At 41.0% G+C, this 11,865-nt stretch overlaps 1 protein-coding gene across 1 annotated transcript; it reads left to right on the forward strand.

Moving 5' to 3' along the window:
* Positions 1 to 5,924: 5,924 nt before the first annotated feature.
* LOC115921870 lies at positions 5,925 to 11,594 on the forward strand. The gene has a single exon (XM_030980144.1). The coding sequence runs from the start codon at positions 5,925 to 5,927 to the stop codon at positions 11,592 to 11,594; it is 5,670 nt and encodes a 1,889-aa protein (XP_030836004.1).
* Positions 11,595 to 11,865: the final 271 nt, after the last annotated feature.

Here is an 11,865-nt window from a genome sequence, read left to right on the forward strand (position 1 = left end):
TACATAGGCGGTAGGTCAAGATTGTCCGTGTTGAGAGAGAGAGAGAGAGAGAGAGAGAGAGAGAGAGAGAGAGAAAGGGAGAGAGGGAGAGAGAAGGGGGTAAACACAGAGAGACAGACAGAGACAGAGACATATAGAGATAAATAGAGACAAAATAGAGAAAGGGGATAGGGGGAAAGGAAGAAGGAGAGAGATAGAGAGAGAACTCTAAAGGCAACAGAGGCTAAAAAAAACAGGTAAACGCTAAGTAGGCATATCGATATATAGAGACGTCACAAAGCAATATGAAAATACATAGGCCTAGTGAATAAAAGAATTTTATTCAGTATCAATAGTACAGATTATGGACACAAGACAATATAAGAATACACCGATTGTTTCATAATACAAAAGAAATGTACTTTCAATTACAGTATTTCTTTAGCTATTCCTATTGCTGAGTAGCTCATTCTATATATCAATATGTTGTTGTTGTTTTTACTTTTACGTGTTACTTATATTATAAAACTGTTTTTTTCATTTTGACCATATAAATCTACTCTGGCCAATAGTGTTCGAAATCTATCATATTACTGGTATGTTGTTGCATGCAAGAAAAATTCATAACATTTTAACTGGATTCAGAAAAAACGCTAAAAAATTGTGTGAGAACTCCTTGGAATATTTTCTTCATAAATTTTCTTTAAATATTCTGCAAATGTTGCAACCGAAGGCACAGGCTTAAAGTTATAACATCTGGAATTAAAATTGTAAATTCCGATATTTTTGCAGTAAAAATTCTTTGGCAGATGAACGAATCGCGATGATAAAATCAGAAGTTTTCAGATAACATTTTATATGTTTAGATCGGCATCATCTATTCGGATTGGAAATGAACCTTGCCTCAATCAGAGTAAAGCAATACAGCCATATTCATTAAAACACGTGTACCTCTTTCATATAAATATATTACTACAAATATATACTGCACGTTAATAAGTTCATTGTCGGCTCTTTTAAAAATGTATAAAAATTACTGTCTTTGATTGCATTAAAAACTCAAATAAGTGGAAGACTGATAAAAAACGATATTACTGTAAGAATGATGAGAAAAAGAAAAAGAAAAAAAGTCAGTATTATGAACATTGAATGATGACAACGACTTGCAAACTGCTGCTGCTAAGTAATATTTTGCATAAAAATATTTCCCTGAACTCTTTATAATTTAATGGAAGAATTGCTGTTGAAATATCTACAGAGTAAAACATAAAATTCAGGATTGGAGTTTCTTTAAAAAGAAAGAAAAATACACAATACCATTCCTAAGATCATAAAGAAATGATAAGGAATACAAGAAATTATGTTGAGTTCATCAAATTGAAAAGTCATACATATAAAATAGATGTCTACATAGAAGAATTTGTTGTATTGCCATTTAGATGCCAAAACATGGGTTGGTTGGTAAAATCTTTTTTTGTTCTCCCTCTTTGGGCTGATATTTCTCAGTTTGTAATGCTTTAATATTTGTTCTGTCTAAACAACGGTTTTTTTTTTTTTAATTAAAAAGCCGACCATAGATTTTTGGGTCGCAAAGTTCAATACAACCTCTTTTTTTAGGCCTAATAATATGACTATGGATATTTAATACAAGAAATTATTATTGTTGATGTAGACATCCAAGGTGCAATCATGGTATTTTCTGAAGTATAATGTTATCTTCATCCTGACTCCTAAGTTTGGAAGATGAGGTAGAGGGGGTCCTTGGTATTTGGTTATCGTTTAACGACGGTCTTTGAGACTGAGCGAGGAATCCCGGTTTGCTGTTGACGTTGGTGTACAGATACGGGAAGTCCTGTATGCAAAGTAAAGGAAGGAGAAGATCATGAGTGGACATTCGGAAAGATGGTGATGATGATGAGGAGGAGGTGGAGGAGGCGGAAGAGGAGGACAGAGGATGGGGATGATGATGATGATGATGATGATGATGATGATGATGGTGGTGGTGGCGGTGGCGGTGGCGGTAGTGGTAGTGGTGGTAGTGATGATGATGATGATGATGATGATAATAATGATGATGATAATGATGATGATAATGATGATGACGATGATGATGACGATGACGATGATATGATGATGATAATGATCACGATCATGATTATGATGATGATAATGATCACATTGTTGATGTTCATAATGATGAAAGTAATGATGACTATGACAATGAATATGATGATGATGAATATGATGATGATGCTGATGATGATGATAATGATGCTAATAATGATGATGCTAATAGTGATGATGATGATGATGATGTTGATATTGATGTTGATGATCACGATAATGATGAAGATGTTGATGACGAGGCTGGTGATTATAATTGTGAAAATATTAAGGATGTTGACCTTGATTAGAATCATGATTACAGTAATGATAGAAAATTAAAATATACAGGGTCTTACCTTCGACGGACAGTTGATGGTTTCCCCTGTGTCATATGATGTGTCCTTCGATCCCACGGGTTCAAACTATAACAACATGGGGAGGGGGATTCAAAATAAATATAAGAATAATTATAATAACGTCTTCATCGTTGCAAGACATAATAATAGATCGTTCTTATATAGCGCTTTTTAGATTACCCCGGTCATCGGATTTAGGCTTAACCGGGTACCCATGTTTAACACCTGGGTGGAGAGTGGCAAATGTAGATCGATGTCTTGCCAAATGACATTAGGGCCGCGGCGGGACTTGAACCACGGACCTTGTGACCCATAGTCCGGTGACATATCCATTCGACCACGACACCTCTACAGGTAGGATGAAACCTAACAACTATACTGAACAACTTCATTAAAATGATAATAACAGCGTTCTAACAACTCTATCGATTAATTTTTTTCTGGTTTTATTGTTTTTTTAATAACGAAGTATAATTGGCTGATAGGACCCGAGTTGTTCACAATACCAAATTACAATAGAAATGATATTGTACATCAAGACAGATGGATGATCGAGGCAAGGCATTTATAATGCCCAACGATAACAATATGGAATTCGAAGTACAAAACATGGAATAAAAATGAAATACATCACATGAAATTTCAACTCTGTTCAACATTTTGCACATTTTGAGCGGTATATATGACAGATAGTTTGTGATTATGTTGGTAATTTTTCAAATCAATAATCACTTATGAACATGGTAAATGTAGACGCCAAGGGCAACATGCATTCGTTGCATTTAAATATAAATCACATAAAAGTGTATCTGTAGTTCCGATTATTTAAAACGAGGATCATCGAAAATTACTTCATTGATTGCTTCATTTATAGTTTGAAATAATTAATCGTTTACCAAGTTGTTCCAATTGCCAGTGGCCTGTGCTGCCTGGCCTTTTTGGCTTGGATGAAAGCAGTCTGGTGCGACGAATGAACGATCAACCTTCCCATTCTATGAAGGCAAAACAAATTAATTGAACATAATTTGTATTAAACAAATTGATCAAACTTAAATAAAAACACGAAAAGTTAAAGAATACAATAACAGATTTCTTTCGAATATAGAGAAGATAATAACATGGCATAGTAAAAACCATAGTCTTCTGATAATCGTTATTACGAAAAGAGATTACTAAAACATTAATAAAAACATGAAAAGTTAAAGAATCCAATATCAGATTTTCTTTCGAATATAGAGAAGATAATAACATGGCATAGTAAAAACCATACTCTACTGATAATCGTTATTACGAAAAAGAGATTACTAAAACATTAATAAAAACATGAAAAGTTAAAGAATCCAATAACAGATTTCTTACAAATCTAGAGAAGATAATAACTTGACATATAGTGAAACCATAGTCTACTGATGATTATCGTTATTATAAAAAGAGAGTACCAAAACATACCGGTGGTAGCTGTTTTTAAAGGCAGTGGAAGGTACAATGAACTGTGATGCCCAGCTATAAACATTAATTACGTATTAATTACGTATTAATTGTGTAGATGCCAAACTAATGCAAGAGCGCCATCTCTTGTCGGTTTTAAAATTTAATAAGTTTGAGGGGAGGAAAAGCGCGAATAATTAATGACTGGCAGTAACCCTTGGAAACAAGACAGAATTTTAACCTCTTCTCCCTACTTCATATTTCCGTTTTATGATCTTGTTTGGTTTTGGACAACAATTGGAATGGATGCAATCATTGTATAATAACATTGTGATCGACCCGACGTGAGTAACGTGAAATGTGGTTATAGTAAAGGCTTCAAAATTAAAGTTTTCGAGACATTATTCGACAATTGATTTCTACACTTGCAATTGCAATTCTACAGTACGGTACGTGGATTGACGATGTACGTGTGAATAGTGTCAGATTGCGAGATATTAAAGGACGGAACGGAGCTGAGAGGAGCGTTGAAACTATAATAAGGTGAACTTGGGTTCTTGGCCAGTCAAAGGTGATCGTGAACAACAAGGGACCAGTGCAGTACCAGTCTGATAAATGAGAATATGACTAGAGAGGTCTAGATCATATCTAGACCGAATTTTCCGTCTCTTTCGTTCGTTAGCCTCTTATTGGGGTAGGGTCGGCTCTCTCTTTAGAGACGGAAGCCGTTTATACACATGTCCTTGCTAACGCCACGGCCAGTTCTGGTCGTAGCGTTTTGCCCCCAAAATCCCCCAAAATGTCATTTTACCTCGAGCATGTTATATTGTAAATTAGGCCTAGGCTATAATAAATCAGTTCCACTTACCAACTTGACTGAAATAATCAGTTTAATAGTCCCTTTTTAGGAAATTATGGGTCAAAATCGGAATCCATGTTGAAAAAGATTTTCAAAATGGATTTCGATTTTGACCCATAATTTCCTAAAAAGGGACTATTAAACTGATTATTTCAGTCAAGTTGGTAAGTGGAACTGATTTATTATAGCCTAGGCCTAATTTACAATATAACATGCTCGAGGTAAAATGACATTTTGGGGGATTTTGGGGGCAAAACGCTACGACCAGGACTGGCCGTGGCGTTAGCAAGGACATGTGTATAAACGGCTTCCGTCTCTAAAGAGAGAGCCGACCCTACCCCAATAAGAGGCTAACGAACGAAAGAGACGGAAAATTCGGTCTAGATCATATCATGATATGAATAGAGATCTATGAATAGAGCATGATCACTTGTGGGTGTATTTTGAGTCGAAAGAATGACGTGATTGGACAGAATACAGTCAGAGAATTAATGTCGAGGTCTAAGCCTAGACCTCCAGACCTAGTCTAAAAATGGAGAACTAAAGACAGACTATCTGACTACTTCAAGGTCATTTTGCACCAACATTCTAAGTTAAAATTCTAGTTTCACAAGCTAACAGAGGAAGGCCTAACGAAGTTGAATAAAGAGACTGGTTAGCATTCAGGAATCTGTTGAAAAGGATAAAGAAATTGGAATCCTGAAATATCTACTTGAGATGTAGACGTAGAATCTACAGTGACTAAGACTAGATTTCTAGACTCCAGTCTAGTAGGCTATAGAGGTTAGACTAGATGTACATTATATTTAGATGCCCAGAAGGCCAGATGTTACGGTTGATTTGAATGGACAAATGTCAGTCAGAGATTAGCCAAGAATGGAGAATATGTCTACTGGCTACTGCTCTTAATTACAGAAGGCTAGAGTAGAGGGTCTAGTCTAGTGGCATACATACTAGTGGAGCTATTTCAGGAAGTTTTTGGAAATCAGAAATAGGGTCTATGCCGGTTAGCTGCAGCTGATATCGCCTGAGTTACAAGCGGTGCAGAATATGGAAAGAGGCTGGAAAACCTGCAACAGTGAATGTGGTATAGAAGAATAAGCACATGAAATGCATACTTGAAAGCCCTAGGTTGACAGCAGCCGTCATGGATACAGCCCCACATTAGGATTGTTGTGTCAGTGGATCAGATCATCATGGAAGGGCAGGATGAACAAGATCCAGCTACTAGTATTCGGATGGACCCGTTACTACATGATCGAGACCCATGGATGGAAGTCAATCAACTGTTTGACTCTCCTTCAATGAACGCAGGAAAACATTCAGCGATGGAGAGGGTTGAAGTAGATGACAGTGTATCTCAAGTATCAAGCAAATCAACATCACATTCCAGGAAATTTTTGATGGAAACAGCCATGAAGAGAGCAGAATTGCAAGCAAAGTTGAAGAGTTTAAAAAGGAAACAGGAGCTCGAGAAAGAAGAGCAGGACTTAATTAGAAGAAAGGAGCAACTTGCTGTTGAGACCGAATTAGCTGCAGCTACAGCCCAAGCAGCAGCATTACAGCAGTTCGACGATACGGTAGCTTTTCACCAGCCACCTGCATTACCAACCTTTGCTCATGTAACACATGAAAGTGATAGGAACCAAACAAGTCACAAAGTCAAGAATGCAGATTGCTCAGAAGAGAGTTCAACGCAAGGACGCAAGAACCAAGAACATTTGCAAGATGTACGAGTAAGTGGAACAAATTCTGATAGTGATGTTGATTGGGTAGAGCTGCAGCGACAACAAACCCAACTTACGTACATGCTCTTAGAATGTCATATGAAGTCCGCCTTACCGCAAAGGAACATTCAGCCTTTCGACGGGAATCCCCTGAACTACCACGCCTTTAAGAGGGCTTTTCAGCATGTAATAGAGTCCAAGACATCGGAGGACTCTGACAAACTATATTATTTGGAACAATATACTAGGGGAAAGGCGAATGAGATGGTCAGAAGCTGCATGTATGGAGGTGATTCCAAGGCAGCATTCAACAAGGCAACAATGCTGCTAGAAAGCAAGTTTGGCGATAAGCATCATGTTCTGGACTCTATGATCATCAAGGCAATGGCATGGCCAAACATTAGAGGTGAGGATCCGGAGGGCCTGCTTAGTTATTCATTGTTTGTGACTGAGCTAGGCAATTTGGCTAAGGACCTACACCTTCAACAGGAGATTGACCACGCACAACACTTGAAGATGGTCATATCAAAGCTGCCGTTCAGGCTGAGAGATAGATGGAGGAGCTATGTCGACGGCATACTCCAGAATCGGGACGAGCCACTCTCATTCAAAGACGTGGTTAGTTTCATTAGTAAACAGGCCCGGATAATCAACAACCCTATCTATGGCAATATTGTAGGACCTGCCAGAGCTGGAGAAACGCAGACAAAGACAAAACCCTTTCCAGGGAAGAAACAGGGCTTCAGCTCCAGCATGAAGAAGAGCGAGGAAGCGAAGTGTTTGTATTGTGACATGGAAAATCACCTTACAGCAGAATGCAAGGCCCTAGGAAAGAAACCTCATGAGGAGAAACTTGCATTTTGCAAATCCAAAGGACTGTGCTTTGCCTGCCTTCAGTCTTCACATCTTGCCAGGGACTGTAAACAGAGGACGACCTGCAAGATTTGTCAAAGGTTACACCCCACCCTTCTTCATAGAGATTGGGCACCATCGAAACAAGTGAAAAGGAATGGTGAATCAGAGAAACAACGTACTAATGACGACGTTGGAGCTAATAGGAAGAAGGAGGAAAGCTCGGAAGGACAAACAGAAGGAGAAGAAATTGGAAATGAAAATTTCCCAGACGTAAGGCGCACGTTATCCAACCGCACTTCTATGCAGGACTCCCAACCAGCCATTGTGCCTGTGACTGTACGCTCAAAGCAGACAGGGAAATGTGTACACACATACGCATTCATTGACAACGGGAGTAACGCAACTTTCTGCACAGAAGAGTTAAAAAACAAACTAAATGCCAGAGGAAGAACGCGCACTATCCAGCTTCAAACATTAACAGATGATAAGCTGGTCAAGACCTGCATACTGCAAGACCTGGAGGTAGCTGATGTGAATGAGAACACATATATACCACTTTCTGACGTCTACATACAGCCCATCCCTGTAGACAAGTCAGACATACTGAGAAGGAATGACATTGCAAGATGGCCCTACTTACAAGAAATAAATTTGCCGGAGATCAATGCAGACGTGGGCATCCTCATTGGCAATAACGTCCCTAAAGCAATGGAACCACTGCAGGTTATCAATAGTCAGAACGACGGACCATTCGCTTGCAAATCTATCATAGGGTGGATGGTTTTTGGAAGCTGCAAGCAAGAGAGAAGTGGGTCCAAGATAGCCTCCCACAGAGTCCACGTGATGGAAGATATTCAGCAACAGCTAAATAATCTCTACAACACTGAGTTTTCAGAACGCTTGATGGAAGATAAAGTCGAAGAATCCAAAGAGGATAAACGATTTATGGAAAAGGTTGAAGGATCCATCAAGCTAACACAAGGGCATTACCAAATCGGACTGCCATTCAAGGGAGACGTCGACCTGCCCAACAACAGGCCCATGGCAGAGCAGAGACTCAACCACCTGCAGAGGAAGTTCGCTAGACAGCCGCAGTTCCATAGGGAGTATGCAGGGTTTATGGATAAGGTGCTGAACAAACAGTACGCTGAAAGAGTACCAGAAGACGAGTTCCTTAGAGAAGATGGAAAGATGTGGTTTATTCCTCACCACGGTGTATATCACCCACAGAAGCAAAAAATTAGAGTGGTGTATGACTGTGCAGCTTCTTTCAAGGGCAAGTCACTGAATGACAATCTTCTACAGGGGCCGGACCTCACAAATAGTTTGGTGGGTGTATTAACAAGGTTTCGTCAAGACCGCATAGCAGTAATGGCAGACATAGAAGCCATGTTCTCACAAGTGAAACTGCTAAAGGAAGAAAAGGATCTACATCGATTTCTGTGGTGGCCAGATGGCAATGTCGCTCAACCTATTGAGGAATACCGCATGACTGTTCATGTGTTTGGGGCTAGATCTTCACCAGCTTGTGCCAATTATGCCCTGAAGCGCACAGCAGAAGACTTTGCAGAGGACAAGGTGGCACATATCATCAAGCGCAACTTTTATGTTGACGATTGTTTGTACTCAAGCTCAACAGTCCAGGAAGCTGCAGAGCTATCAGAGGGCCTACAAGAAGCCTGTAAGAAAGGAGGATTCCACCTCACAAAATGGGTGAGCAATGACAGAAGAGTATTGAATGCCATACCCAAGGAGGAGAGAGCAAGTACAGTGCAGGAGCTAGACTTTGACAAGGACAAGTTGCCTACAGAGAGGGCACTTGGCATGCTGTGGCATACAGATGAAGATGTTTTCAGTTTCAAGATTCAGCTGAAAGACAAGCCAGCCACAAGGAGGGGTATCTTGTCAACAGTGTGCTCCCTGTTCGATCCACTAGGATGTGCTTCCCCAGTGCTACTCCCTGCAAAGCACTTACTTCAGACCCTCTGCCGACTAGGATTAGGATGGGACGAGACGATTCCACCAGACCTGCTGAAAAAATGGGAAACATGGAAAAGAGAACTCCCAAGACTGTCAGACTTTAAACTTTCCAGGTGTTTGAAGCCAGAGGGGTATGAAAACCCAAAGTCTGTGACACTGCACCATTTTGCAGATGCAAGTGAGAAGGGATATGGAACAGTGTCATACTTGCGAATGGTGAATACCAGGGATGAAGTCCAATGCTCATTCCTCTTGAGCAAATCTAGAGTGGCCCCTCTTAAACAGACGTCGATCCCGAGAATGGAGCTTACAGCCGCCACGGTAGCAGTAAGGATAGACAAAATGGTAAAACAAGAACTTGACATCCCAGTAGATGAGACCTTCTTCTGGACTGATAGTACCTCTGTACTACAGTATATTCAAAGCGAAACAGGGAGGTTTAAGACATTCGTCGCCAACCGAGTTGCCCTGATACAAGAAGGATCTGAATCAAGTCAATGGCACCACATAGAAACTTCGCTGAATCCGGCAGATGTATGCTCCAGGGGAGTCAAGGTAGATCAATTCCTAGCAATGAGATTCTGGAAGGAAGGACCCGAATTTCTTCAAGCTTCAGAGGACCAGTGGCCTAAGCAACCCAGAAATGCATCACACGACGTAAACAATGATCCCGAGGTGAAGAAGAAGAAGATGTACGTTACAGAGGTCTCGGAAGTAACGGCCAGTGAGAGCAAATGTATGGCCACTGCTGTGAGCAAAGAGGAAGAAGATGATGTCCTGGAAAGATTGATCAACCATTATTCAGACTGGTACCACCTCAGAAAGGGAGTAGCATGGCTACTAAAATTGAAAGGGCTGCTGAAAGAGAAAATGAAAGGTCAGCAGAACACACGAGAGAATCCACCCATGTTATTGACAGTGGAAGATATTAGACAAGCTGAGGAAGCAATACTGATACACGTTCAAGACAGAGCGTTCCCAGTAGAGGTTGCGGCTTTGAGGAAACAGGCACACGATGTCAACCAAAGGACAGGAAGGTTGCAGCCAGGGGTCAGAAAATCAAGCCCTATCTACAAATTAGACCCTCAGATGGACAATGGCCTACTTAGAGTAGGAGGAAGACTTAACAAGGCAGCCTTGCCTGAAGAAGCAAAACATCCAGTCATCCTACCAAAGAGAGGACATGTGTCTGAACTCATCTTGCGGCACATTCATGAAAACTCAGGACATATGGGAAGAAACTATGTCTTGGCAAAACTCCAGCAACGATATCACATAGTTGGTGCAATTTCAGCCATCAGGAAAGTCGTCAAGAAATGTGTCAAGTGCCGACGTCAAAGAGGGCGGGTAATCCAACAGAAGATGGCCGACCTACCCATAGACCGACTGAGACCGGACGATCCACCTTTTACACGAGTTGGAGTCGATTATTTTGGGCCGATAGGAGTGAAAAGAGGACGCTCTACAGTCAAGAGATATGGCGTAGTGTTCACTTGCCTCGCCATTCGGGCCATACACATAGAGAAGGCTGATTCACTAGATACGGATTCCTGTATCGCAGCAATTCGGAGATTTATTGCTCGAAGAGGAGCAGTCAGAGAAATGAGATCGGACAATGGAACGAACTTGGTTGGGGCTGAGAAAGAACTAAGAAAAGAACTTGAGAGCTGGAACCAGGCCCAGCTCAGCAACTCGCTATTGCAAGTAAACATCAAGTGGACCTTTAATCCACCTGGAGGTTCACACCACGGGGGCGTATGGGAGAGACAGATCAGGACGATTCGACAGCTGCTCTTCTTCCTTACCAAACAGCAGACCATGACGGATGAAAGTTTGCAGACACTCTTCTGTGAAATAGAAGGCATTATCAATTGCAGACCCATCACCAGGGTTTCAGACGATGCTAACGATCTAGAGGCTCTGACACCAAACAAGCTCCTGACGTTGAAGGCTACCCCGATGTTACCCCCATCGGTTAGTAGGCAGACCGACTGCTACGCACGACGTAGATGGCGGCAGGTTCAATATCTGGCAGACGTCTTCTGGCGACGTTGGCTGAGAGAGTACTTGCCGCAGCTCCAGGCCAGGCAGAAGTGGGTACATCCTAGTCGCAACATCCAGGTTGGTGACGTAGTGCTGGTAGTGAACGAGACAGCACCTCGTAACTTCTGGCTCATGGGAGTAATCATCGGCATCACTCCAGATCGACAGGGCATGGTTCGACGGGCGGAGGTGAAGACCAAGACGGGCACCTATTCGCGACCCATCAGCAAACTGTGTCTCCTCTTGGAAGGAGATTCATGAGCACTTTGAATTTGTGAAATTGTGATTCCATAAGAGATATATGCTATTGAGACACCTTTTAAGTTTCTTCACGGGACCAACTCATCAAATTTTGGAGCAAGTCAAGTTGGAAATCAATTTTGGAGTCCGTTTGTGATAATTATATGTGTGAAGTAATAAGTGGTGCGAGCCTAGCGCCGCCATAATAAAGCTCAAGTTTCATATTTGGATCAATCGCGAAGCCTTTAATTGTTGGATCACAAGCTTGGAAAATGTTGATTTTAGAAAAGAT

This window comes from Strongylocentrotus purpuratus, unplaced genomic scaffold, assembly GCF_000002235.5.
Source record: "Strongylocentrotus purpuratus isolate Spur 01 unplaced genomic scaffold, Spur_5.0 spur5_scaffold_10, whole genome shotgun sequence".
NCBI lineage: Eukaryota > Metazoa > Echinodermata > Echinoidea > Camarodonta > Strongylocentrotidae > Strongylocentrotus > Strongylocentrotus purpuratus.